The sequence below is a fragment of the Parus major genome, chromosome 19 (assembly GCF_001522545.3).
Source record: "Parus major isolate Abel chromosome 19, Parus_major1.1, whole genome shotgun sequence".
Classification (NCBI taxonomy): domain Eukaryota; kingdom Metazoa; phylum Chordata; class Aves; order Passeriformes; family Paridae; genus Parus; species Parus major.
Window position 1 is genome coordinate 8,035,957 of NC_031787.1, and position 17,672 is coordinate 8,053,628.

The 17,672-nt window shown below is 45.9% G+C and overlaps 1 protein-coding gene and 1 long non-coding RNA gene across 3 annotated transcripts; one reads left to right on the forward strand and one right to left on the reverse strand.

Annotated features, from left to right (window-relative positions):
* Positions 1–28: 28 nt before the first annotated feature.
* Positions 29–16,876, reverse strand: MYO19 (myosin XIX). 2 transcript variants are annotated; one of them, XM_015646687.2, is made up of 24 exons: positions 16,791–16,876; positions 15,025–15,169; positions 14,627–14,775; positions 14,280–14,393; positions 13,427–13,559; positions 13,141–13,210; positions 12,667–12,769; positions 12,358–12,454; positions 11,832–11,908; positions 11,378–11,468; positions 9,884–10,055; positions 9,619–9,692; positions 9,404–9,525; positions 7,693–7,806; positions 7,142–7,318; positions 6,131–6,277; positions 5,814–5,921; positions 5,190–5,260; positions 4,668–4,777; positions 2,762–2,925; positions 2,065–2,194; positions 1,822–1,907; positions 1,241–1,525; positions 29–821 (listed from the first exon to the last, which is right to left on the reverse strand). In XM_015646687.2, the coding sequence occupies exons 1-24, from the start codon at positions 16,800–16,802 to the stop codon at positions 693–695; spliced, it is 2,880 nt and encodes a 959-aa protein (XP_015502173.1). In that variant the 5' UTR covers positions 16,803–16,876; the 3' UTR covers positions 29–692. The 2 variants fall into 2 exon arrangements, with proteins under 2 accessions (XP_015502173.1, XP_015502172.1); XM_015646686.2 differs by having other exon boundaries at positions 13,427–13,574.
* LOC117245290 lies at positions 10,018–16,134 on the forward strand. Its single transcript, XR_004499852.1, has 4 exons — positions 10,018–10,454; positions 11,397–12,161; positions 12,376–12,472; positions 12,730–16,134. It is a non-coding gene; the product is annotated as an uncharacterized LOC117245290 (long non-coding RNA).
* Positions 16,877–17,672: the final 796 nt, after the last annotated feature.

Genomic DNA, 17,672 nt, shown 5'->3' on the forward strand with positions numbered 1-17,672 from the left:
TGAAGGTTGTTGGGAAGGGTCAGACACCTTGACAAGGCATTGAGCAGTTTATTTTAGATGACATACACAGAGCAGCTGAACATTTTCAAGATCCATGAGCAACAAAGGGAGGGTACAGAGCACCCCTGGGCAGGGTGGTGCTGTTTGGGGAGCTCTGCAGACACCTGGCAGCTGTGAGAGCTCACAAATTTTGGTCCTGTAGATAAAAACAAGAGCCCAGCCTTGCTTTTCCCTGAGACATCTGCCCTTAGTGCTGCAGCTGGCTGCTCCTCACTCCCTTGGGGACACTCGTGGTCAGTCAGGACGGTTGCACCTCTGAGAATCCAGCAGGAATCAGGAATATTTATTTGCATTATTTGCTCTCTGTTGAGCAGCCTCTGGCTCACACAGGCAGTGCCAGCAGCGTTCAGTTCAAGTATTCATTGCTTCAAGCACCTGATCTGTTGGAATTGATTTGTTCCCATAGTGTTGATATTTCCTGTAAAGTGTGGGGGGGAGGAGCTGCCCCACACACTCTGAAGTTAATTTAATGTGTGTTATTATCACGTGTGTTATGCTGAATTAGCCATCACGTTGTACATACAAGGCAGCGCTGTGGAAGCTCTGAGGTAGCAGCAGAAGTGGATGCTGAGTGATTTGAAAGCAGCAGCTTGCAGAGAGCCCTCCCTGGAGGGCAAGGCCAGGGGGCAGAGCTAAGTGGGCAGCAGCTCCTCTCTGTCCAGCAGGATCTGGTTGAATCCCGTGACCGAAAACGCCGTGGTGTGGGGGCTGACATTGGCAAAATGCAGGGGGGACCTCCTGAAGTGGAACTTGACAGAGCCCTGCAAGGAAGGACAAGAGGGGGAGAGTTTTCAGCCAGTGTGCAGCTGATTGTGTTATTCACTTTTATATCTTGAGTATATGAACCACTGGTGGATGAGGACAAAGGAGCTCCTCCAGAGGAGTTCAGTACAAATGGATTTAAGAGAAATGGTCACTAAAAAACGTGATTTGAACTGCAATCAGCTCAAACTCTGGAGGTTGGAGTGCTCAGCACTGACCCTGGCACATTTTGCAGTAGCTGTGGCAGTTCCTGCACACAGAATCTGATGCAAACACAAAAATGTTCCCCCCCAGACCCGAGGGTGATTTGTAGCTGCAGTTTCTGAGGGGAGGCAGTGCCTGTGGCTGCTGGGAAATGCTGTCCCAGCCTGTTCCCAAGCTGTGGCAGGTGCTGCAGGCAGGAGGGAGGGGTCAGTACCTGTGGGAGGGCTCTGATGGAGGCGATGCCACAGCCCAGGTCCTCCCTGGAGCCCTCCTGCAGCCCCCTGAGGCAGCTGAGCAGCGCCAGCGCCCGCCGCAGCCCCAGCACACTGACAGGGGCAGCAGCCAGCGCCAGGCCCAGGGGCCAGAGCTGCACAACTGCCTCCAGAGGCCACGTTGTGTCCAAAGAACAGGGAGCTTTGGCCAAGGTAGCTCCAGGAGCTGGGAACTCCTTTCCTTCCCCCTCGTCCAGCTCTGCTGCTGCCAACGCGGCCGCTTTTGCCTGCAATAGACACAGAACAACAATATTCTCAAATGTCCTGGACACAACTTAGGACTGCAAAACTGAGAGGCTAAAAAAGAGAGAGTCTGGAAGGACAGCACACCCCAATTTCCATGCAGGTAAGGAATGAGTTTGTTCTGCAGGATGACCCAGAAGCAGCTGTACAGGACTGGCATCTCCTCTGCTCTTCAGCTGGAGAGTTTTCTGCAGCACTGGGTTTGTAGTTCTCAGACTCCTTTTCACACTCCAAAAAGCCTCAGGCTCCATTTCAGTGCTGTCCTGTGCCCCATACTCACCTTCCATTTCCTCCAGCCACGCTGGATGACGCTGACAGCCTTGCGCACCCTCTGGAATCGCCTCTTGGCTAACCAGGAGCGAACAGCTGAGGATTGAACAGAGAGAAACCTGAGTGCAGAGAATCTCAGCAGCTCTCACACACATTGTGAGAGATGGTCCTTAGCCACTCGTGCCTCTGTAACCCCCCAGTGTGACTGGAACTGTCCCTTGCTGTCATTTCAGCCCCACCCTTAGCAAGTCACCTGCTTGGATGAGAGCTGCAGAGCGTTTCTTCTTTGCTGTTTTCTTCTCTTTAAATCTTCTCCAACAGCACTGGATGCAAAATGCCTTCTCATTTAACACCTCTGTTCTCCTGGCTTCCAGGAGCTCCAGCTGCAGTGGGGAACAGGAGCCTGGAGTTAGGGATGGAATTGTGCAGCCTCTTGGTGTTTGTCAGGGGATCACAGCCTCATTCCAGCGTCCTTTGACTGCTGGATTAGGTTTGGGAAGTGCCAGCACTTCATTAGTGCTTCTTTGGGAACATGGAAATGAAAATGGAAGTTCTTGGGGAGGAAAGTGGAGCCTCCCACAGTCCCAGCAGCAGCAGGTTCATACCCAGCTCCCTTGAAGGGGCTGCTTCCAGGGCTGCATCCTGCAAGCCTGGCAGAAGTGCCTTTGTCTCCTTCCTCCCTTTCCCCAGGAAGTTGTGTAGGCCTGCTGGAGCAGCCAAATCTGTCATCTGGAGCTAAGGAAAGCTGTCATCTTTACTGGAATTCTGACAATCCTAGACACAAGTGCAGCTCCTTGTCCACTGGCAACACAGAGGCCATTACACAAAGAGCTTTGCAGAGCTGGATTCTGATGGGTGCCTGATTGAGAACTGGATGGAAAATGCTCAACTCTGGTCACGCTGCCTTGGCAGGAGCACTCCAGAGCCATCAGCCAAGGAGCAGCACTTACCATGGAATTGGCCAGGAACACCTTGGTTTCACCACAGTAGACTGAGGGGATTTTTGCTCCATCCCCTGTTTCCTGAGCAGGGGTTTGTTCCCTAACAGCATCCTGAAGGATCTCCAGAACAGCAGCACGTGGTGCTTTGTCATCACCCATCACTGGAATCTCACCTGGAAGTGAAGCATTGAGGAGAAGGCAAAACTTAGAAATCAGGGCCAGGGAATTGCCTTTGCACTGAGACTTCTTGGCCATTTAGAGGGGAAACATCTGCAGCAAGAGGGGAGGAGGAGATGGCTGGGGGCCCTTGATCTTGCTGTGTTTAAGGCTAAATGAGACAGGTGCCAGCAACCAGAAAAGCAGTGTGGGGTGTTTGAACTGGGCTGTGGTTGGGTGCTGCCTTCTCATCTGTTATCACCTCTGTTCTCCACAGGTAAAATTGTCATTTGGGGTAGATCTAGAATGAAACAGAGGGCTCAGGTGTTCTCCCATCCCAAGCATCCTACATGGAAGCAGGAGAAAGCAGCAGCAGTGCAATTAAGAATAGACTGAACAGCTGAGTCCTAAAAAAACCACATTAAATACTCAAAACTCAAAGCTGTGGGAGCAAAGACCAAAAGGCAGGGAATTGTAGCCTTAATGTACTGAAAAGTGCAGGAAGGGGAAACAAATTCTACACAATTGTACAGCTGTCACAGGGCACTGGGAGCAGCTATGGGGTCCTGTACTGAGCAGGAATTTATGGCAGCAATTACAGGTTATTAAAGCCATTTCTGGGACACAGTGCACAATTTTCTACGTTACAAACAGGTCAGCCAGATGAATCTCTTTGGAAATAGAGATAGACTTAATTCAGACCTGGAACAAGAGACTGTTGCAGGAGTTCCTGCATGCACAGGGCTGGATGGGTTTTGCATCATTCCATCCTGGATACTGTTTGCTTTTCTGCTATAAATATTTCTAAGGAGATGAGAGCATTTTAAGGTCCTGAAAACAAATAGAAGCAATTCTTGCTTACAGGAAGACATCTGGTGGCTCTGATGGTGTTCATGGGGCTGGGCTGATAAGGGAACCAAAAGCTTATTCCTGTGTTTGGGAAATTGTTTTGCTTTGTTTGCAGCTTATTACCCCCTCGAGATAAAAAGGACTAAAAACCTATCACAAAGAGGCTTTGCAGGTAATGGGTTTGTAACTGAGGGGGAAAGATCCAGTGTGTAAGTAATTTTCCAGCCTGCACTTCCTTACTTCACCCCACTTCCACATGGTGAGGAGATTCCCACCAATTTTACCCTGAAAGGCTGGTCCTGCTTCCCACAGCTGCTGTTTATTGACCAGACCCACTGGGTGAAGAGGGGATTCATTTGGGGGACAGAAAGCAGCTGCAGTAACCTTCAGTATTAAATGTAACCACCTGATGAGCTCCTCCTCTCAGGAGTTCATAGCAAAGGCATTACCTGTAGGCTGGATTGTGTTTGTTAAAGTCCATCCTCAGTTAGAAAAAGAGAAGTTGGCAAAAGGTGGAAGAAGCAGCAGAGTCCAGGTAAGCTGGAAGGTCAGTGATTCAGCAAAGAAACAGGTGGGGAGGGGGGGAAGAAAGGAAGGAGAAGGAAAATAAGGCAAAAGATAAGTGGTTTTCAAGTCTACTAAAGAATCAACTCTAAATCAAATTATACTGGGTGAGGGGAACCCCAGACACCATTGTAACTGTGATTGTTCCACCCAGGAGGAACACAGAAAACCAGCAGCGAGGGGAGAGATTTTAAGTGTTAAGCAAATTAGAAACTCAGGTTGGTGACAGGTTAAAGAAGTATTTTGAGAACAGTGGTGAATACAGTAATTATCTGATCTGTGTGATACCAAGTGGGTACAGGGACAATTTTACTTGATGGCAGAGGGATTACCTGTAGAAACTCACCTTTTTTCTCAACAGGATGAAAGTTACTTTTATCCCACACTCTCTTTTTACTGGAGCCCCAGGATTTTCTCAGTAGTTCATAGCGCTCAGTGAAACTTTGGAAAGGGATCCTGAGAGACAAATGTGCAGTCAATTCCAGGCAGGGATCATTACTGTGAATAACTGATCCTTTTTGCTGTATGGTAAATAAGTGATCCTTTTTGCTGTATGGTAAATAAGTGATCCTTTTTGCTGTATGGTAAATAACTGATCCTCTGAAGGGGGAAAATTCCAGAATGGCTCTGTGGATCCAGTATGTGGGATGCAAACAGACTGATGCCTAAATGGTCAAACAGGCCAGAAAGTACAGAAATTCTGAAGAAATTCAGATTTCCCAGTAACAGTGATTGTAGCAAAGCCTGGGCAGGAATTGGATGTGCTGATGGTGCAAAATATTTGTGTTTCTTGTTTATAAGCTCTTCTGAATAACTAAATGCCACCAACTGCTATAGAAAAGGATTATGCTGAAGAAGCTGGACTTACCTGACTGGGAAACCTGCTGCACTGATGCTGATGGCTTCCACTATTCCACAGGCCTGGAGCTGGCTGAGAACCTGGGGCACAGATTGAGATGGTTTAGGCAACACTGACTTTTGTGGAAGCTGCTCCTTGTGTGCCCTGTCCTGGGCATCCACAGCCAGCAGTGCCCAAACCCAGCAGGGTGTGAACAGCCAGGGTTGGTATTTCCATGCTCAGCAGATTCCATGGCTGTTTAGAGCCTGACTGCCCATCAGATGTGGTTCTCTAGTTACAGCTTTAGCATCTGCTGCTCTGCTCCCAAAGCTTCTCAGCCTCCTGAACTCCAGCAGCAAGCAGAGTTTTGTTTTGAAGGTATTTGTGTGTCCAGGGCTGCTCAGATCACCTCCACCTGTTTGAAGGGCTGGGAGGGCAGCAGCCCAAATCACCCCAGCAACAAGCAAGGTGCAGCTGGAAGAGCTGCTGTGCTTAGGAGCCGTTTTGGACAAGCACCTCAGTGACTCTGAAAGGGTGTTTATCTCAAAGGAGAAAGAGCTATTTCAAAATGTGCCAAGGAAAGAGCTTTGCAAGTCACTCAAGATCCTAAGAAACCCAGAGGAAAGCCCTGGGGAAAGGCTTTGGAAAAGTTACCTCTTCTCTCCTGAAAGTCATGGCCTTGCAGTCAGCGTTAGGCTTGATGCAGCGGATGTAATGGGGTGTGGTTCTGCTCAAAATCTCCATCAGGTGTTCCAGGGAGCTCTGCAGGACACAAACACAGGGTTCATCAGGGCTCCTCCTCCTTCACCCCATGAAGCTGCTCTTGGCAAAGATCTCTTTACAGACTCAGTGTTGGAGCACTTCCACCGGACACCTTGAGCAAAAAATCCACTCTGTGGATGCCTTCATCAAATTGTTGATGGTAAACCCAGAAAGTTTCCAAAATTACAGAAAACCTGAATAGGATGTACCTTGAACTTGGACACCACTGTAACAACAGCTGCTCTGTTCTGGGTTTTGGTGTTATTTTGGTTCTTTTCTGTCACAGGAAATAATTTTTGAAGCAAAGGGTCCTTTGAGTTCTGCAAAACGTGGACCAGCTCTGGTGGAACAGCATCCTGCAAACAGACATGACCTGTCAGTATCTGGACCTGGCAGGCACCTGCACCTCTGAAAATAAGAATTCCACATATAGAGATAGAACAGTATCTCTGATGCCAAATTTGATGTGACCACAGCTGCACTTTCAAATCTGATGATGTGCATTCATTCATAGTCAGATTTAGGAACAGAAAACAATGTTTGGCTGAACATTCAGCAAATCCAGTCAAATGTACAACTGTTCCCAACACTGTTCTTGTTACACAGCCTAAGAAAGCTCCAACTCTCAGGACTGGTTCAGTCCCTGAAGGACAGAATGCAGAAGACATCACAAATATTCCTTTGAATTAAGAGATGGTGTTTTATTGCTAAATAAATAGTAGCACTTGCCATAATTGCTGGGGATGTCAGAGCTGAGAAGGGAGCCTCCTCTCTGCAGACTAGTTCACATTTCAGTTATCCCCTGATGGCCAAAATTTGAGTGCTTTCAGCACTTTCAGTAGTTAAGTTCATGCTCTTGTTTCTCATAAATTTGTCTGATTTTTTTGGGAATTAAGTGCTGTATTTCTAGCTATAAAAATGCCCTGATGCCATTAACAATTCTGCACCCCCCAGGAATGGAGGAAGCCCTGATATGGTGATGGTTCACTTCAACCTCAGCTCTGAGGTGTAACAAAGCATCTGCCTGTGCCAGTGGTGGTTCAGAGAATCACACCAAGAACATCACCCAGTTTTACATGGCCTGAAGGATTTATTTGCAGCAAGGTATGTCCAGGACCCAGCACTGAACATATTTGTCAGTGAGGCTTTGATTTAAATCACTTTAGGTCTGTAAGATACTTTTAAGATTTTTTTAAACAGCTCTTTCTGCAAACACCTACCTTATTTTTCTCCACCATTGCTGCCAGATGATAGCAGACTTTGCCAGCATAATGGGAAATGATAAAGTTGGGCTTCTTACTGAACTTATCTCGACTTAAACACTGATTACTGGACAAGGCTTTCTCAATCCTGGTTTGGAACAGGTCAGTGTTGGAGGGTCTGTTCAGACGACACTCCTGCAAAGGACACACAATTGCAGCATCTCTGATTTGTCCCAAAGAAATGATTCTAAAAGCTACAACATTTAAAATTCAAATCGTAGCAATATTACCTTTAGAGCTGCTTTGAGTATGCAAGGCCTGAAACATTGGGAAGGAAGAGGGGGAGAGAAGTAATTGAGGCTTCATATTTGAATCAGAACATGGATCAGAGGGAAAAAGACAACTCAGAACAGGAGGAAGCAGTGGCATGACTTTTCTGAAACTGAAGCCCTGCAGACATTTTATAGCTGACAGGTTTTCTATTAATTTACTGTTTGTGTTTTCTTTGGTGGTGTGGGACAAAGGCAGGAAACTGGGCCCAAGAAATGAAGGGTTTAAATCACACTTACCTCATTCAGCAAGGAAAAAATGCTGAGGGGATTTCCCTCTATCAGATCAAGGCAGTTCTGGTTATCCTGGTAGTTTATGAATGACCACTGCAGGCCTTCAGCTACATATTCTTCCTGAAGGAAGAGGGAAGGGGTTATTCTGCAGCAGAGGGCACCAGAGCTCAGAACTCTGTGCCCTGGGCAGCTGATCCAGGTCCTGTTTGAGGAGTTAATCCCAGCTCAGCTCCAGATCAACACCAAGCTTGAGGAAAAAAAAACCCACATGAGGATATTCTACCCCAGGTAGCTTTTGGGTGTGGATCAGAACCTGCTGGAACAATTTATCTGAGGATTTGGGAGCCCCATGGATTTATCAGAGTGAGCTGCAAGGCTGCTTTAGAGAGCAAACAAAGGCCACAGTCACACAAAGCCTCCGTGGCTGTGCTGAGATTTTCCCTGAAGGACAAGGAACAAGCAGAACTCCTTCCTTGGACTGGGACACAGCCCCAACCCAACCTTTGTGTGCCAGACTTCACTAACTGGGCTCCATTTAAAGCAAAGCCTGATCTGAAAGGAAGTGCAGAGAGATACTGGGTTGGAATAATTGGTACAATATTTATGCTGAATTACAGGACAAACTGTCAGCAGTGTTTAACAAGCACAAGCTCTGGGCAGTTATTTGAAAAGCCTCCTGCCAAAAGCTTGCTCAGCACAGCCACTAATGGCATTTAAGTGGTTTGGGGGACAGCCAGATCCAGAGGTAAGAGGGCAGGCAGTGCGTGGGAGGGGTGCTATAAACAGAGGTCATGGAGCTGTTTCAAGCAAAGCAATTGTGTGCTTGAACTTGCTTTCCATCTTCCCTGACCATTAACCCCTGGCATGCTGACCAGGGCAGGCAGGGAAAGCAGCCTGGCAATAGCAAAAGCATAAATTGCAGTCAAAGAAATACTTATCTCCTGAATAAATTGACAAAAGCCTGCTGTGAGGTAGGAGGTGCCAGCACACTGGTGCCATAAAGAAAATAATTTCCCTGATTCCAGTTAATGGCAAAGAGCATTTTGGTAATGGATCTGCAGTGGGGAGGGCTAGAGCAGCAGCCCTGGCAGGGACTCTGCACCTTGCAGGGCACTCAGATGAGAGCTGGAATTAGCAGTGTGTGACCGGTGAGGGACTGCATGGTGCAAAAAAACCTTCTCTGCTGTGAAACAACACCATCTGAGTCCCTCCTTAAGCAAAAAGAAAAGCTGGTGCACACTGGGGTTTGTTTTAAAGGCAGCAGCATGACTGGGAGCTGTGTCTTGTGGTCCCACGTGCTCAGGTGTTTGGGTGACAGGGTCCTGGTGGGCTTTGCCTTCACACCAAGCTCAGCCTGGAAGTTCCCCATTCTTTAGGGACTTTATGCTTAATGGCTGTAAGCAGAAACTTCCAAGAGAATCCCAAGTCAGGCTGCACTTACCCCAAGAATTTAGTCTCAAGTGTTCAGCTCTTTGAGGAAAAGCAAACAGCCTGACAGGCAGAGATCCAATGGATTTCCAGTCCCCAAGAGACAAAGCTGTGTCATTCCAACTGCCCCACACTCCCCTCTTTGCAAAACCACTGCTCCCTCCCACTGCTTTCTGTGGCATTGCTGAAGGTCCCATCTGACCATGGGCACAGCAATGCAATTAAAGTAACAAAAAGATGCTGGTTTAAATCAGATATTGAAGATTTGATCTTCAGTTTGGGGTATTACCTGCTGTGCCTTCAGGTAGTGAGCTACAAAGTGCTGCTGCAGTTTCTCATTGGCATAATTAATACAGAGCTGCTCCAAGTTGTTTTCAGGGAAAGCTTCAAACCCATAAACGTCCAACAAACCTGGAAGGAACGTGGGAGGACAGAGAGCTTTAGTTTAGGAGCAGCTTGGAGGGCTGCTGGCCCCTGAGTTAAACCAGGGTGGGATATCCATACCTATAAAGCTGGTCCATACTGAGGGATCTGTGTAGATGTTTTCATTTATCACCAAAACCAGCCACTCAAACAACCTGCAGACAGCAACAAGGGGATTAACTGGAAGCTGCTTGCTTGCAAGAATCAGAATTGTTTCCTTTACTGCTGTTTCCATCAGTGTCACTTGGAAGGAAGAGGAATTTCTGATGTGCTGCCATGAAACAAAGCAAATCCCTCTGGCTTCCCCATCCCCTCCCAAAAGCCACCTGGATTAGCACATCCTTACCTGGCATAGATGACTTTGGCCAGGCAGTCCCTCCTGGTCTCACACTCAGCTCTGGAGCATGGCTTCTTGAACACCTGCTGCTGTTTTCCAGCAGTGATTGTTCGAATCCTTAAAGATTCCAGGAGTTCCTCGATGGGAATCTGGAGCAGATCCCCCGTGGTCTTCACAAACTCTTGTTCAGGAGAACAAACAGTGCAAGGTTACCTGGTGTGTTCATGCCTCTGAAGGTATGGGAGGTCTACAGACTGTGTAGAAAAATGCCACTTCCATCAGCTCACCAACTCAAATGCGGATTTTGGATCTTTCTACCCAAACTCAGGAGCAAGTTTTACAAAACCAGACTCTTAATTTGGATGTAGAGTGCCCCCAGAATTTTGGGGCCTCTCTTTAAAATGAAAGAATACCAGAAAAAGCTGAAGTTTGCCACACTGAAGTTGTTTTTCTCTCTAGGTGTGTCTTTGTTACTTGTTCACGTCTTTTGAGCAGGAACCTCAAAATCCAGACAGACAAATCAAACAGTGATGACCAGGAAAAAAGCAGGAATTTGGGGATAGAAAGGAAGTGCAGAAAAGTGAGTATTTGCTAACAAAGAATTTAACTTCTTTCTCAGCTGAGCTGTATTCAAAATTATTTGAATGTTAAGTAGTTTAGAGTTCAGAGCATGTGAAATTGTAGCAGGAAACTTCACTGTTGAGGGCAGTTTTAGCTCTGAAGGAAATCCAGATCCACAAGCCTATGCAGAACAACCTCTATTCATGCTGCAATTTAACAGATTTGTTGTCACTGGTTTTGGTCTTTATCATGAAAACCTCCAAGCTTTCATGTGAAAAGCTCTGCTCTCCCTCTGGGTCAGGTTTCTGCCAGCCCTGTGGTGGCAGAGTAAGATTACAATCAAGAGCCACAGTTCTGCCAATAATCCTCCTGAAATCACTGGCTAATGCTGCAGTTGCCCTGACCTGTCAGGGAAGGATATTATCTCTAAGGGCAGGGGAGCACTGGGTTTTTGTTTGTTCACAAAAACACACCTAAATTTTGGGTTGCTCATGGCCTTGATTGTTTCCTATCAGCAGGAGAGCTATTGTTCAAATTCTTTCCTTTAATAAGGAATTCTTTCTGAATTAAGTGAAGAAATTAATTTGAATTAAATAAATTTGATTTAATAATTTAAATTGAAATTAATTATACACAGTTTAAACAAATCTGTTAAATTTTAAAATTAAGTTATTAATAAAGGAATTAGAATTATTAGTAGTTAAAAGGAATTAATAATGAAAAGTAATAGTTAAAATCACTCAAGTGAAAATTTGATAGATTTAATAAATTTTAATAAATTTAATAAATGTTAATAAGTAAATAAATTTAATAAATAAATTTAAATTAACTAATTAACTAAAGGAAAGAATTCTTTCCATTCTTTCCTTTCTCTAATCCTTTCCCTTGGGCATCTGCACTGAACTAACAAGGCTCTGGAGCATGGCATGGTTGTTGCCTCACCTTTGGTTTTGTCTTCCAGTTCACAAGGCTGAGATTCATCCACTGGATTAGAGAATTGAACATTCCCGAGGTGCAGAAGGCCTGATAACACCTGGAATACAATCAGGCAGTTCTTCAGGACAGCTCCCCCCAAGGCAGTGTCCCCTGAGCCCTCCTTCAGCCCCAGGAACAGGCCAGTTCACAACATTCCTGCACAAAAGGCAGCAAGCAGATCCCAAACTTCTGAGTGAATCCCTAATGCTGCAATTCCTGAAGGCAAACTGAAATTCCGAGGTGCAGACTTTTAGTTCTGATCTAATCTCTGGCTGTGCAGCCTGGTGTGGAGCTGAGGGCCCTCCAGTGAGGAGCAGCAGCTCTGCACAGTGCCAGGGATTTATTCCAGCAGCAATCCCACCCTGGGAACACATTCCCAACATCCTCAGCAGCCTCGTGCTGTCCCTGCTGTGTGGCTGACCTTGAAAATATTGCTCTGCGTGGCGCGGCCGATGCCCAGGTGGAACATTGCCCCTCTGGTCACCTCGAGGCAGTCCTCTGAAAAGCCAAACAGTGCTCTTGAAAAAGCCAAGCACACAAACAGGGGCAAGCAGAACATCTCAGCACATCCAATCCAGCTGGAATGGCCAGTGGAGAAGCTCTTTGGGTAAATCCCACACACAAGCTGGAGAACCAGCCCAGAGGTTTTTTCTGCCTCTGTCAGGTGAAGCACATGCAAAGACAAGACAGTTTCTAAACAAAGCCACAGAGATGCAAATTTACCAGGCCAGAACCAGCTGTTTTAAGCCAGGTGACTGATTTTAAGCTTTAATACTTAATAGTGCCAAGTGAAACTTTAAAAGAATCCCATTAATGCAGGTGGCTTTGCAAAACATCTGCTGTTGGCTGTCCAAGGGATTGAACAGGATGTATTTTTGCCTGCCTCCCTTTAAAATTCCAGCCATTATTTGTGGATTGATTAATTAGTTAGTGAAACTAATCTTTACCATCTAAGTCACTTTCAGAATTTGGCAGCCAGCGGTACTCGGCCCCTTCTGGAAGGTTCCACTCCAGCCTCTCCTCTGCAGAAGCACCTTTTGTGATCTGGAGATGGAAAACAAGGTAACAATTGAATTCTGCCTTTGGTGTTTACAGCTCCCAGACAGTGAAGAATAACATACTGGGAGGATGATTCAATTTGGAAGCCTGGGAGACAGGGAAACTGGTAATTATTAAAAGTCACAACTGTGCTAAATCTGGTGATTTCATCCCTGCTGTGTGTCAGAAATACCCAGCAAAATTAACTGAAGGCAAACCTGATAAAAAATATGGAAATTTCTTTCATTGGGGGCCTGATAGGTAACTCTTGTTTTCTCCAGAAGGAAAGTCTGGATGGAAGCACCAGTCAGATGATGGAACCTGGAGAGGGAAAAAGAGCAGATTTCAACAAAACCTCTTCACAGAATCCAAGAGGGGTTGTGTTGTTCTGAGACCATTTGACTGTCAATGCTTTGCAGTTCACCTTCAGTTTTGTTCATATTTTATTCAGAGTTCTTAACTACATCACTATCTTTTCATTGCTCTCTTTTAGAGATCAGGATGAGAGCTTGCAGAATAAAAAAAAAAAAAAAAAAGAAAATAATAACAGCTTAAGCTGCCAGCAAACCAAAATACACTCTAAAGACATAAAAAATTCTATGGCAGATTTCAGAAATAAGCTTTAAAGGAACAAGATAATAAAGATTTAAAGGAACAAGACAGCAGGTAAGGTTTTACACAGTAATTCTTACCTGTCTAGCTGGAGCTGGATGTATTTCCCAAACCTGCTGCTGTTGTTATTCCGCAGGGTGCAGGCGTTCCCTGTGAAATTGCCAGTGGCAGACACAGAACAATCAGAGTGGTCCCACTCTGCCATGCAGCACATTCAGGTATTTAGGGTGATCTGTAAATAACTCCAGTATTTGAAGAGTTTGTTTTTAAGGAGAGGACCAAGAGATAGCTTAAACTCGTGTGGGAACAAAGGACATTCCCACAGTGGCCATTACTTTAGTTTGTTGTTAAAAAAGCCACGTTTACCAAATGCTTCCATGACAGGGTTGGAATCCAGCACTCTCCTCTCTATCCTTTCCACAGTTTTGGTGCCTTTTGGGGAGATAACTGAGGCAGCAACAGAGGCATAGAACTTCATAAGGCAGCGAGAGGTCCAGGTCTGCAAGAGAGAGATCTGACAGTAGCTCTTTGTTTTTAACATGTTATCAGTTATGTCAGTGCTGCCTTCTGGAAACAGTGTGAATCTGGAGGGGAGGCTAAAGAGAGGAACTGTGTCAGGTTCAGAGCTCTGGTTGAGTGGGATCTCTGTGCCACAGACACACATTTCAGTGCTGCAGCAGTGGGAGTGCTCTGCTGAATGGCAATTCCATCGAGGTGTCGGCATCTGGAAGCTCAGCCAGAATTAACAGCTACTGCCTTGGGATGGGATGAATGTGAAAGGATTTTGAGTCATTACCATTCAGCAAAGCATCTTGTTCTTGCTGCATTGTCCTAAGCAGGGATGGACCATCACAGGAGGGCCAGGGCAGGAGCTGAATCCACTGCTCTAAGTCTTTTCAGAGGGTTTGCTGAGACTCACACGAGCTCCCTGACAGACCAGGCTGAGGCATTAACTCAGGTGCAAATCCTGCTGAATGATTCAAACCCAGCCCTCCAGAAATGACATGTGTCACCTGAAGAGCTGCTATATTAAGCAGAGTGTGTTTAACTGCAGCAATCACTTAATGCTTCACACACATTTCAAGAGAGTCGTGCTGGGCAGATTGGCTACGTGCTGTGTCAGAGGTGTTTTTAATTCATCTTTGCTCATTCTCTGCACTACAAATCACTGGCAGAGCTCAAAACTTGAGAGCAATGTCATAGAAAAACATTTCCTTACCTTCCCAGCACCACTTTCTCCACTCACAATGATGGACTGGTTCACAGGGTCCATCTGCTTTTGGACATTCCTGTAGGTTTGCTCAGCCACTGCAAAGATGTGAGGTTTTAAATCCTGGCAGTGAAAGAGAATATTCATATTTAAGAGTACAGTAACCACACAGTTCAACAGCAATGGATAGCAAGGGTCATCTCACATTTACCTGAAAAGAGAACTGTTCTTTTAACAGAGCTAGTATTTCACTAGAAATGGGGTTTATCCTGTGGGAGTATTTTGCTCAGATAACCTTGGAGCAGTGTGACACCTAGGCTCTGCAGAAGGAGAGTGATCTCAAACACAAGGGTTACCTGAGGACAAAGTGCAACGTGGTACTCCCTCATGAGCTCAGGTGAGTAGAGGCAGGAGAAAGGCTGGAAAGGATTTAAAGCCACCAGGCTGCAGCCAGCATTTGTATAGAACAGGTTGACTCTGTATCTTGCTTGAAGACATTTCAGAACTGAAAAGTAACACCTTCTGTCAGCATCTTTTGCAAAGTGTGTTTGACTCTTGCTGTGCCTGTTTGTAACAAAAGTCTCAGGTGTGCTACTTATCAGGTTAATAGAGAATGAGGTGAGCAAGAGAGTGATGTAGGGGTAACATACATAACTCCTGTGTTCATGGTGGTAATGCAGTGAGAGCAGGAGCTGCCAGTGTCAGTGACCAGCAGGGAAAGGGATCCCTCAGCAGACATTCCCTGGCTGCTCACCTGTCCTGGTTGTCACCGGATTCACTTTTGTGAGGTCATCAAAAAGATGCAGTTTCTCTTCATCACCGAGGAAGGCTCTAACTTCTTCTTCAAATGATTCACTGAGGTCATTCTGGATGAGAGAATCTTCCCTTTGGCCATTTTCCTGGAGGGGATGTCAGATCACCACCAGTGAAAGGTCAAAAGGTGGACTTTCACCCCATTCCCTGTTCTGGCTCCTCTGCTGCTTCCATGTCACTGAAATTCGGCCTCAGCAGGAGCCAGACCTCAGCATGTGTGAGCTGCTCCTCCTCCCAGCTGCCCTCCTGCTCTGATGTTAGAAAAGTGTTCTGGCTGTGAGCAAAGGCACCCAGAGAACGTGCCCTTGGGCTCACACTGCAGTTCTGCACAAACACACACCAAGTTCTTGCAACTGGCTCATTTCTAAGCCTCTGCATGTCATGCCTTCAATCCAAGCAGTGCCCTGGGCTCAGGGAAGCAGGAAGGGCTGGCTGCAGGTACAGCTGGAAGCCCCTGCAGGCCAAAACAAATGCAGCTTTCCTAGCAGAGACTCTCATTTTCAGGGTGAATGCTGCAGAGAGCACACATCACAGCCAGGGTAGAGGAATGGTGCTGGGGGGAGAGCTGCCCTGCCTTAGCTGAAGTTTTGTCCCCTTTGAATCACTGAAAATAATCAAATCTCAGCCTCGGGGCTCCCATGTCCTTGACAGCATTATCTGGAAGGACACACTTGTTGTATGTAATGGAAAACCAGCCAGAAGAGAGATTCCAGCACCTGTTTGCCATTTCTGGGGAAAGGAGAGGCTGGATAAGAAAATGAGGAATGGAAAAGTTTCCAGTCCTGATTTTTGCACTCTGTACACTCTTCTGATCTCCTTCTCTTTGACAGAAAGTTCTCCAAACTCTCCCTACTTACCTGTCCCACAAGTTAACTAATGAACAGCATCACCTTGTTTGTACAGAAAATGCTAAATTTAGTTAGCAGCATTCCCACTATGTGAGCTGAGCTCATTAATATGGGGAAATGCACTGCAAACCCCATTTAGCATGTTCCTAAGGAAAAAAAAAAGCTACAATAGTGTACTCATTTAGGAGCATTTTTATCTTTTGCAGACAGCATAAGTAATTCATTTCCAGTAATACAGAATTTTACGCAGTAAGGGGAAAAATAAAAAGCTTAGCAATGCAGTAAAGCACTGCCATCCAAGTGATTTCTGTTATTCTCCTCTGAATGAGCATTAAGCAGCTTGCTGCTGTCAGAGAACAGACACCACAATTAGGAAACACTCCATGGACCTGAGGAGTTCCTGCCAATTCCCCTTTCTCCCTGTGCCCCCCGTGTTCCTGTATTACAGCAGGCAAGTTAAATCCACTGTGAGACTGCAAGACTGAGTTCTGCTTGGTTCTGCTGCCCTGCTCAGCATCACTTCAGTTGAGTTGAGTGATGATTGCTTAGCCAAAAGTAAAAGAATATCTGAAAATAAATCCCAACTCTTGTGTCCATTCATTTTCCTGAACAAACACCCTCAGGATGTGCTTGCTGCCTGCATTAACACCTGCCCCGTTAGAGCCCAGGGCACAACAAAAATCACTGCCTGGTGTCTCTAATACAGCTCAAACCCACAGTAAATAGGTCCAGTCAATTCCTGAAGCAGGGGTGAATATTCATTAGCGTTACCTAATCTTGACTGCATGGAAATAAGCCAAGAATTCTCTCCTGGCAGTAAAATTTAATTAGCACGCACCATTCCTGCTTTTCTTTTTACCTGCTTTGGCATCTTGTCCAGGCCTGTAGATGGGAAGACTGGAGAGAGCCTTTCCTTTAGGGTACTTCATTCAAATCACACTGGAGAATGCTTAAAAAAAGAAAATAAAAAGGTGTTTAGACAAAAATAACTCTGGGGATGTCATTCTCCAGAGGGTTCCACAAGCAAATTCCAAAGAATCCAGATAAAATTACTGATCCCAGTGTGGCCCAAGTAACACTGGAGCTGGAAATCCTACCCAGAGTGATGGTCACCTTCTGCTGCCCCTGTAAATAAAGCTTTTTTGGAGGGAATCATGTATCTTCCATTCCATCAGGAATAAAGTGCTTTGCTTCTCTTTAATAAAGCAAGTTTTCTTGGCAAGAAACTGCAACCACTTGTTAAATCCCTTCTGTTTGGAGAAACAGGACAGATCTGAGGGTCTGACGGTGCCAGAGAAGCCAGAGCTTTGGGAGGGGGAGTGACTCAGAAAAGTTTGTGTTGTCCCCTTCCTGTTTCCTCTGCAAATTTCTGGGAGCCAACCCAAGGTGAGTCAGGCCCTTTGAATTTTTGTGATAAACGCTGAAGTTCCAGTCACAGCCAGGAAAAATTCTGTCCTTCCTGCAGCTGAAGCTGCCACTACTTCCATTCCTTTTCTATTCTAATTCTATTCTACTTCTATTCTAATTCTATTCTAATTCTATTTTAATTCTATTCTAACTCTATTCCATTCCTCTTCCTCTTCTCATTCTGTTGTTATTCCTATTCCGTGCTTAATTTCCTTCTCAACCCGGCATGAAAACACCACTTGGAGTCAGTTTGGAGCCCCGGCCGCGCTCCCATCCCCAAACCCGTGTGCGATCCACCCCGCTCTCCCGGCACAGCCTTTTGTGCCGGTGCCCG